Source organism: Carya illinoinensis, chromosome 4, assembly GCF_018687715.1.
Source record: "Carya illinoinensis cultivar Pawnee chromosome 4, C.illinoinensisPawnee_v1, whole genome shotgun sequence".
In the NCBI taxonomy this organism is placed as follows: Eukaryota; Viridiplantae; Streptophyta; class Magnoliopsida; order Fagales; family Juglandaceae; genus Carya; species Carya illinoinensis.
The window spans coordinates 23,677,236-23,688,143 of record NC_056755.1 but is presented as its reverse complement, the minus strand read 5'-3'; the positions used below and the strand labels follow the sequence as shown (position 1 = coordinate 23,688,143).

At 37.8% G+C, this 10,908-nt stretch overlaps 1 protein-coding gene across 1 annotated transcript; it reads right to left on the bottom strand.

Moving 5' to 3' along the window:
• Window positions 1-8,428: 8,428 nt before the first annotated feature.
• On the bottom strand, window positions 8,429-9,241 carry LOC122306376 (AT-hook motif nuclear-localized protein 16-like). Its single transcript, XM_043118805.1, has one exon. It carries the CDS (start codon window positions 9,239-9,241, stop codon window positions 8,429-8,431), a length of 813 nt encoding a protein of 270 aa, XP_042974739.1.
• Between the last annotated feature and the right edge of the window lie 1,667 nt (window positions 9,242-10,908).

Sequence of the window (10,908 nt, the reverse complement as noted above, 5' to 3'; positions counted from 1 at the left end):
AACCCCCATGGTAGAGTTGTGCTAACCTTGGCAGCCAAATTGGGCAGAGACAAATGAAATCTTTCCTTTATTATTCTCAGAGTCCCAAGTGTACACACATAAAAGACCATATAAAAATCACTTTATCTCCAAAATGGGTGCACTCATAGACAAAGAAGTTGGTGCCAACCCAAACAGATCAAAGTAGAGATAGAGTTTGATACAAAATCATTACACCATGCCAAAGGTTTACAGATACCATATCAACATAAAACAGAGCACCAAAAGATATTCAAATTTTTCTCACATACTTAAAACAAAGGTTGGAGCATCTTTCTAAATAAATGCACAAATTTTTAGATTTTCCATATCACTCTTTTTCACATTTCAGAGATATCATGACAAAAATATATCTCATGTCTGCACAATGCATGTCAGAAAATATTTTCCCTTTTCATAACGATTTCATGAGTAATGCAAAGAAATAACCAAGGTTGTTTTTCTGAAGTTCTCATTTCATAAAAAAAATGCAAAGTTTTTAGAAAGTCAACCTCAGTCTCAATAATTTATATAAAACCTAGCATAGAAACCCTGCATACTTGACTCCTGCAGTGTATTATCTATGCCTTGAAATTGACCACTATTTATCTCATCACCTATTCAGATAATAAAAAATACTAAGTGTTAATGACCAACAGCACAACTTTGATCTAAATAACTAAAACTCATAATTCAAAACCATATTTCAGCACATTAACACAACTTAAGCAATCAAATAAAAACCCTTACATCCCACACTTCAAATATACCAATTTTAGTACTGACCTATACATCCACCAATCAACATCAAACTCAATTAATCAAAATATCAACACCAACACAGTAGCCCATATCTCAAAAAAACCACCAACTCAACCAAATAAGCAATACACACATCAAATTTTTCTCTGTTCACAACTCTAGAAAAATGTCCAAAACTTTTTAAATTTTAATCCACACCCATCGAGATTCACTATTGTTTATTCCCAAATAAAATACAGTCCATCAATATTTCGATCATCTTGCACATGTACTCAGTGAAAAACATAGGTTTGCTATACAGCACAAACTGCAAGTAAATTTATTCAATAGAGTTTAAACTAAAACATGGAATTTATCAGAGGGAAAGAAAGAAAGATCAAAGCTTACCAATGTGAAGGCCTCGACAACCCCAAAAACTGAAACTCTATCACCACTCGCAACACCCAAAATTTAAAATTTTAAGGAATCTACTAGTGAGAAAAGAAAATCAACCTGTAGGGCTCATGAAGATGAGAGTGCATGTCGTAACTACTTCAATGGTGAAACCTAGGGTTAGATCCAATCCTAGCCAACATGACACCATGCCCGATTAATACCTAGAGGAAAAATAAAGAAGGTGAGAGAGAGGAGAGATCTAGAGAGAAATTACTGGCTTGTGGAGTGAAACTAGACTTTGAAAACCTCCAAAAACCGCAACAAGAAAACACAAAGAACAAAGAATGGCGAGAAGGGGAAGCAAGCTAATCTACAAGGGTAGAAATTGTAGAGAGGCATGAAGCCAAAGTGAACCAACGTGTAAAGAAAAAAGATGTGGGGAGAGAAAAACAGGGGTTACCATAAACCAAAGAGAGGGAAATCAGGGAGGAAGAAAACTGAAGAGGGAGGAAGAAACTTACCGAAGAATCTTTTCAAAGTCTCTAGGGCTGGGCTAAAATCTTGACTTGGCCTTGGGCCTAGGCCTTACACCAAGACTTATTGATGCTAAGTTGGAGATTAAGGGAAATAATGGCCTATTTATGGTTGCATCCTTCCTTGTTCATTGTCCATCTTACCCCCCTTCATGTGTTACAACTTTATGCATTACAGCTCACAAATGTAGCTTGAATAAATATAGAAATTGCTCCCATGTGATCCGGTCACTTTCCAACAAAAACTCCTCATTTTCCACATCTCCCCACTTTACTTTTACTAAGGGTATGACTAAGGCTACTTATTCTCGAAACTTTTCCTAAGTAACAGAACACGTTATGAATACCCCCATGTTTTGTATGCAACAAAATTCGATACACCACTGGGTTGTTTTTCCCATTACTTGGTATGGTCCAATGTATCTTGGGCTCAACTTCCATTTTAGCCCAAGTCTCTTAACAACTTTCATTGGGGACACCTTAAGGTATCTCTGATATGAGTGCACCCACATTGGATACAAAGTGGTATTTTTGCATGTTTGTAATGCTCCCAACTTCCACGTATAGAAATACGAGAATCGTGACATTGAGATGATGATAACACAAGTCATACACCCCGAACGACAAGTGCTAAGTGTGTACTCATGTCAAAAGTATACAACAAAGCCGCAACGGATAATTGAAAGATAGTCAATTAAGTACCATAATTTTAAATAAATATTTCCCAAAATAAAAATGCCTTCAAAAGTTATACAGTAATCCGGTAAAAATATAATACAACCCAAAATACATAACAAAAGTGGGAAAAAAAATCTCAAAATACGAAAAGTGACCCCACGTCACTCCTCTGGTGGAGCCAATCCCTCAGGCTCAACATCCTCATCTGCATCAAATTCTATGATTCCATAAAACGGAACCGTAGGGTTTGAATACCATGTGAGATTATGAATCTCAGTAAGTAACCAACCAAACAACCCACGAGATAAAAACACATTAATGTTACCAATATATATGCGTGCATATGCTGAAATATGCATGAGACCCAAAATCATTGTTTCCCTAAAAATGAATATTTTTTCAACACATGCCAAAATCCCCATTCGGCCCAACACCATCTATTAAAATAAATCGTCATTTTTCCAGAAAATGGCCTGAGTAAAAAAAACCACAATTTTTCCAGAAATTGGTTCACATATGCATTTATTAAGAACCCGCCATTTTTCCAGAAAAATGCCCATTATCCAATAATCTTGTAAACACCATGATCTCCCCTAGGGACCATCTGCACACCTTGGCACCCTTCATCACAACACGGGTAATGACTGTGCGTGTGACTTCGTAATGAACGAACGATGCCTAGTTCTGCACCCAATGTGTTCATGGCTAAGTATCCTCTAATCGCTGCCTGCAGAGGGGCCATAGAGTTGGCACGAGAGCATTACTATCTCATTTGATCTGGTTGATGCCCAGTAATAACCCAGGGGATGTCACTCAGTTTTACACGCTCTCGAGTGACCAAGGAAGGTCCACCAAGATAATGCCCCATCTCAGCTTGGGGTCATGATATGCACGGACCCAAAAATATTTTCTCAACATAAAAGCCCAGTTTTCATACATAACACATGAAAATACATGCGATAGTGAAATGAATGTCATGACATCAAACACAACTTATAAAACCCAAACACTGCCAAACTCCACAACTATGTCCAACCTCCAATCTGACCTAAAAATCCAACACCTCTAACCCAAAGTCTAGCACAACTAAACAGATTGCAGAAAAAGTGTTAGCGTACAAATATATTTAAATCTCTTAAAATTTTTTGAAAAATTACTTACAATGATGAAAAAGAAAAATATGGAAGATCAAAGGTGCACAAGATCATAGGTGATGCCAATAGTGGTGGAGTAGCAGCAGAGTCGCTGTTTCAAGAGGGCTAGCCATGGGTTCAAAATAGGGAAAATCAAAGGGAAGCTACGAGTGACTTGGATTGGCAATGGAGGGGCTTATAGAGGTCGGTGGAATTGATGGTAGTGGCAGGTGATCGTGGGTGGTGGCACATGAAGGAGATCGACTAACTTGGAGGAACAGAGGTCATAGGAGAGTGAGGGAAGGTGGAGGCTCGGCTAGAGGTGGGGAGGCTTGGGAAGACTCGCCAGAGAGAGGGGAATCTAATGGTGGTGGTGTTGTGGCCAGACGATTGCGGTAAGGGGAGAAAACCATGGGTCTTGGTGTGTTTTGTGGGAGAGAAAGGCAGCAAGTTAGGGGCTGAGCTTGGTGGAGGATGATGGTTGGTAAGAGAAGAAGATGCTATGGTAGTGGTGGTGCTGTTTGGCAGCACACGACGATGCAGTGAGTGTTGAGCCTGCACAGGCTATACACTGCCAAGAGAGAGAAAGAGGGAGCGTTAGGGTGGTGGCTATGGTGAGTGAGGTCGCCAGAGGGTGGTGGAGGTGGTGGGCTGGGTGGTGTCACAGGACGGTGGCGCATGGCGGCACGCTGGAGGTGAGAATGAGACGCACGGAGGAAGAAAGGGAGAGGGGGTTGCATGGGAGGGAGGGGAAAAAGGAGAAGAAAAAGAAAAAAAAAAAAAGAGAGAAGAAAATGAGGAAAAGGACAGAAAAAAGGAAAAAAGAAAAAAAGAAAAAGAGAAAGGAAGGGAAAGAAAGGAGATCCAGTCTTTTCATTTTGGGTCTCAAAACTGATCCAATGAAAAGAATTTCAAAATGGCAAGTTAAATAAAATAATTTAAATGCAATGACCAAGTATAATAAAATCCAACAATAAACTAAAATAAAATAAAGAGTAATTTAAACAATGAACAATATTTAATAACAGGAAAACACATTAAATTAAATTTCACAGTTAAAAGTTGTAAAATAGTATAATGTAAATTATCTAAAATTTAAAACAAGAAAGACCATAATCTTATTAAATGAAATAATTATTTAATTAAAATACAATTAAATTTTAATTGTATCACATTCTCCTCCTTTAAAATAAAATTTCGTACTTGAAATTAGCAAGGTCAAACATTAACTCCAAGGCAAGATACAAGATACAATTCAAAACATACTTGAGAAAAACATACCATCAAAACTCCCAAACAGGCACGCTCTCCCAAGTCTACTTCTATAGGTGATTCCATCATACTCGCACTAGCCTCCCAATGGCACATCACATCTAATACTCCTAGGGTGGCTATGTAATCCAAAATCTCTATTTCCACAAGGACTTTAATACAACACCTAATAAATTGCAATGATTAAAATCTTCATACGATAATCTGTGCTAGCCTCAATCGACTCCTATGCTATAACTTCCAAACCTTCGTTGTATACTACACTTTGGTAACTCATTAGCCGCTTCTCTAGTTTACCATCAATAAGCATAATTTGCACAGCCAAATGATTACTCTCCAACTACAAGTATCTTCTAAAAAAAAAAAATTTGCGGCAGCTTACCTAACCAAAACCAAGACCCTCATGTGGCTAGGTACAAAGACAAAGCTGGGTTGATTTGGTGGCATTAGGAGAAAAAAAACTCGACATGGATGTTGGGTCCGAGGAAGGTTGTACACGGCAGTGGTGCTTGGTGCATTGGGATGGGATGGTTGTCAAGAAAATCGGTGGCTACGGGCAGGGGCAGAACTAGAATTTTGTGTTTGCGGCCGGGGGGGGGGGGGGGGTTATTGACAAAGTATGTAGTATATGTAAGTGCAAGTAATATATGTTTTTTGGATGTGACTATATAAAAAACAATAATCATACGCCATAAAATTGTATACAAAAAATACATGTCTATAAGTCATCTTATAAGATAATTTTCCTTAGAATTTCCATATATAGCTTGCTAAAGACCATTACAAAAAGAAAAGAAAATGAAATATCAACTTAGGATTTCCCCTTCAAATTAATCTCTCGATGACATTCTCTACATTGGATTGGGGTTGTACCTCCATTGATCTCCTAGATGTCTCATAAAAATTTCTAGCTTTTTGGCACCAAGTTTATGTCTTTTTTTGTTTCTAGGGAGATCAAGTTTGTGTCCGCAATCTACTTTAGAGTCCCAAATTTTTAATATCGGACTATTCAGACCCAATGTGATAGAGGACGAAGAGCCATATTGCCTATCCTCTAAATAAAATGTTTGTGTGGAGAAGGAAAAATATGGAGTTCTAAGTTCAACGTAGCAGATTTGGGTGTTCCGTGTTCTATTCGAGATCTCCATTCCAATATTGCAAGCTGTAGTAGTAGATTTTTCAAACTTGTTTTTGAGGTTTATTAATAAGTTCAAAATTTGGGTGTCACTTAAGTGGGATTAGGTAAGTATTAGGATTTGAAAGGATAATTTTAGTAAAAGTTTTAGAGGCCTGAATATTGGGGGGGGGGAATTTTTTTTATTTTTGATAATCTAGGCGGCAATTTTAATTATATATATTTATATACTATATGAATTTTTTGGAAAAATCTAACTTAAATGTGGTTTCGCCCCTAGATACGGGTGGTTGGATGTTTCCTGGACGTGGACTATGGCTACGGCAACTTTGCAAGAGAGAGATACACGCGTGTATTTATAGAGGTGATTGGGAAAAACACCCTAGAGGAAAAAAAAAAAAGGCGTGAGTGCATGCATAAGAGTGGAACTAGATTCGCGTTTGGTTGAAATTTATAAAATGGCTCTTCCCTAAATTTTGGACCTTGACTCAATCTAAAAAAAAAAAAAATTGTTTAAAATAATTATCTTGGCCTCATAAAAAGATTTTTTAACAAAAATAACAAAGCCAAAGGAAATCTTAATTTACCAAAAAAGATATTAAAGATAGTTTAGGCCCGTAGTCTATTAGAAGAAAAATATATTTGAAAACTCAAATGGTCTTTTCGCACATATAAAATAAACATTTTGAAAATAACTTGTCATTGGACTGGGTTGTTAGGGACCCCGGTCTTGTCCCTAACACTAAGGACCACTAGCTCGCCTTGGTGATGTTGGTGACCGAGTGATCTTGCCAACTTGTTTGGTCTTTAACAAAGGGTAGTGTTTGGGTGGAGGAATGATAGTGGATATGGTGGAATTAGATAGGCTAAGTATTGATTCGGTGTGTTTAATGCAAGGTGAAATGACTTGATGGTTGCCCTTAATGTTGGGGCCACTTGGATGATGCTTAGGGTGGGTATGGTAAAGTGTAGTTAGGATTTTGGGTGGTGGCTAGGGGAGATTACGAAATTGGGAAGTGATGGATTATAGTTAGAGTGTAAGATAGATTGCTCCTTGACTTTAGGGATTGGCTAACATAAGATAGGAAAGGTAGGATTTGGATAAGGTAAAAGGATGAGGATCTTTGGTAGGATTTGAAAAGATAGAGATGATTGAGGGAGAATTCCTAAGCTGTAGGAATCTATCAAGGAAAGAAAGGGTTTCGGTTTTGGCAAGTGGAGAGGGTTTTGCTTGACTTGAGGAATTCTAGGAATGGAGTGATTTTAGAGATTGTGTGGTTTGAGTTATTGAGTGGATGGAGGATAGGGTTTTGGGAGGATTACTAAGTGGTAGGAATCCTTGAGGATTTGGTGGGGCTAGTTTGGTAAGTCAAAGTGAACTTGAGAGATTTAAGAGATAAGAGATTTAAGGAATTGAAGATGATTGACAATTCCTTAAATTAAGAGATGAGAGATTTAAGGGATTGGAGAGGATTATCAATTCCTTAAATTAAGAGATTGGAATTGGAGGAAGTCAAGGCTCCTATAAGGAATGAGTTTCCTTATGGAACATTGGGGTTGGACTAGGGCAAATACTATAGTGGGTGGCACAAGTGCTTGGATGGATCAAATGAGGCAAATGAAGAATGAACGCCAAGAACAAAATGATGAACACTCAAGAACAAAATGCTGAATACTCAAGAACAAAGTAAAATGTTTAAGAACTTGAATGAACAAAAGGTAACAAATCAACTAATAATTCACGGATTGCACAATAGTTGAAATAAATCTCATGAATTGATAACTTGATAAAAACAAGGATAACAACAACTTGGATTCACGAATTGCACCAAGTTGCAAGAATAAGATAAATGAATCACACATATTCACGAATTGCAAGGTGTGATCCTCTCTTTGGAATTCACGAATTGTACCCAAAAAGCCCAAGTGCCGAGCACCGATTGTTGATCTCTTAAACAAAATAATCCTCCTCTAGAGAATTTGCCAACAGATGTAAATGCAAAAACTAAAGGTCCTATTTATAAGGATTACAATTTGAAAACTCCCAATAGGTTCATTGGAAAATAAATAATAAACAATAACATAGTTGGCATGGGCCAAGTTAACCCATGGCATGCATGAGCCCATGGATGGGCTAGGTTGACCCTTCTCTTCATGGGGTCCTATCATGGGTGTTACACTCAAAGTCTAGGAGAGAGGGCAGCATGCATTTCAGTGGTTGTGTTTGGTGTTGGCGGTGCATGATTGCTTGTAGTTTTCTATGTGTGCTTGGAAGTTTAATTTGAGGTTACGCTCAGAGCAGAGAAACAATCATTCACCCTATGATATTTGTTTATCTGTTTCTAGTAATTTTAGCACTGTATATATTGACACGAAAAACGGCAACGAAATATGGATTAGCTAGTGATGCGCCGATGCTACCCCAAGTTACAATGAACATCAGCCGTTCAAAGACAACATAGAAGTACTGACAGCATTTTGAGATTAATTATAAATGCATATGATGGAGCTATGAATTGCAGCTAACATGGTTTTGTTTTTGACATCGTTCTCCCCGGTGGCCAAGAGTATATCTCCGGGGGCACGGTACCATTGGTGAGCAAGTTCTGTGGCATCCCATATAAATCAGAAATATCAAGGGGATGATGACGACCGTGTTGGTAATGTTGATTCTGCATCGCAGCATCAATTTCATGATCATCATCCAATGGCAGGCGATCAAAAGTGGCATTCATGAATGATGCAGCCATGATCACAATAGGGCCAGAAGCAATGAGTGCACCAACCACGCCCCCACCCACAACCTGCCCCTGAGGCCCAGCTAGGTAGATTGTCAGGCCAGTTATACCCGGGGGTGCTGGTGGAGGCAAGATTGATCCAATCAATGAAAGAATCTCAAACCGACCATGAAGGGTCACAATTGTTCCGGACGAGGTTTGTTGTCGCAGCGTCACATTTGTTACATATCCACTGCCACTAAGTATGCAAATGCCGCGTTGCTTCCTCCTAGCAAAATCAGCTAAGCTTTCACTAACATCGTAGCCGGAGCTCACTTCCATAGCATGTGCACGGATTGCATTAGCACTGTCTCGGGTGACAATTATTGGTGGCTTCGGCTTGTTTTTAGACCCAGCTGGCCTCCCACGTGGCCGCCTAATGGTGTCCCCCTCTGCTACAGATGTAACAGGTGACACTGCCTTTGGCACTTTGACAGACACGAGGACATCAATACCAGTTCTGTTGGGATTTCCTCTGTCAGGTTCTTGCAGGTTTCGATCGATGGCAGTTTTTAACCCAACGGAAGAGCCTGTTAGATCTACTACGCCTCCGGCCATAACTGCACTACTGCTTAAAGCACAATGCTGACGAATTACAAGAAATTCTCCAAATCTTGGATCAAGATGCCAGTTTAAATAGACCTTTGAGCAAGTAAATGTATCATTAGAACCCGAAAGAATGACTGGGAATTAGGTGATGGTTAAGTTAAGTACACACAGTTTAGTACCAACCCTGCAATTAACTGCGCTTTTGTGTATTTCTCTCAGTGCCTAATTCCCAACCGACCAAGTCTTCATGTCTATTGCCTTCCCCAACAGATAGCCATTTAGCAAATAAAAATTCAACTTGGAAAACTCATGATCCCATGTTATTCAAACGAGTCCCAGCAGCCTGCGTGACAGTCCAATTCACAAGGGATCGTGTACAGTTAAACGCCATCATTGATCATTCTATATGGACTCAGAAGGCACAGATAACACATTAGTACGAATAAAAGGAGGAAGATTTTGGAATAAGAATCATTTGACAATATATTTCAGAATTTACCCAATCTTTCTTGGGGATAAGCACTGTACCATTCAATCTCAGCCTTATGATACTTCGGATCTAGCTTTTGATGAGCAACAACCTCAAAGTAATCTTATTAATTCCTGAAACCAGGGTTGAATCCTTAATCATATTTAACAACAACTTGAATAAAACTATCGATAAATATACTGTCATTACCATGCATCTCACATAACTCTTTCAATGAAAATATACTAAACACTACTAAAAAATTCCCTTAAATCTGACAATTCAACTGATTCCACCTTGCGCACTTATCGTGTTACTATCTTTTAGTCTTGCTCTCGTAGTATATCTTCTTGTTACTGGCATGATTGATATGATTGTTCATTAACGTCATCTGAAAAAGCAAAAACAAATGGACGAGTCCACCAACTTATTAAGCAATGAGTATATACTAGTGTCCAAAATATGAGCCAGTACATTTAGAGAGAGTGCAAAAATTGCCAAGTAGGGGTGAATAAAAAAAATGGTGAACGAGTAAACCAGATTGAACTGTCGGTCCTATTCTAAATTGATTTGGTCTGGTATTTGTTTCAGTTTTTGCAAAACTAGTCGAAATCGATTTGATTCTGATTTTCTTTTTTCTAACAGTAGACTAAATCGGACCAGACCAGTTCATATAAATATATATTTTAATTGTTAATATTATAGAAAATATTTTATATATGATTTTTTATATGGAATATATATAATTATATATAAAATAATCTTGTATTATATGCTAAACTTCTAATTAAAATTACAATAAATTTTAAAATCCTATATATTATCACTATATTATTATATACTATATAATATATATATATCATATTATATCGGAAAAACTCGACCGAATTGATAAAACCAAAAATACCAGTTAAGGAATGTAACAGGTACGGTATCGATTCTTTAAATTTCAAAACCTTTGTATACTAGATTGATTCTAAAATATGACAAAAATCAGACTGAACTCAATCGATTACACCCCTATTACCAAGTTTCTTGTAAAATAACAAAGTCAAGTTTTTATAGAGTTTCAATAATAACTTAACAGTCAGAAAAACACACTTGACAAAAGCAATAATAAAAACAGTAATAGCTTCAGTATCAGAATCAAAGGCCATATTAACACTCATGTAGGGTTGATCATCTCAGGGCTGGCACTTCCATTAGG

Bases quoted from the DNA above. Each gene is read 5' to 3' on its own strand.
- LOC122306376 (XM_043118805.1), bottom strand. From the start codon at position 9,241: ATGGCCGGAGGCGTAGTAGATCTAACAGGCTCTTCCGTTGGGTTAAAA.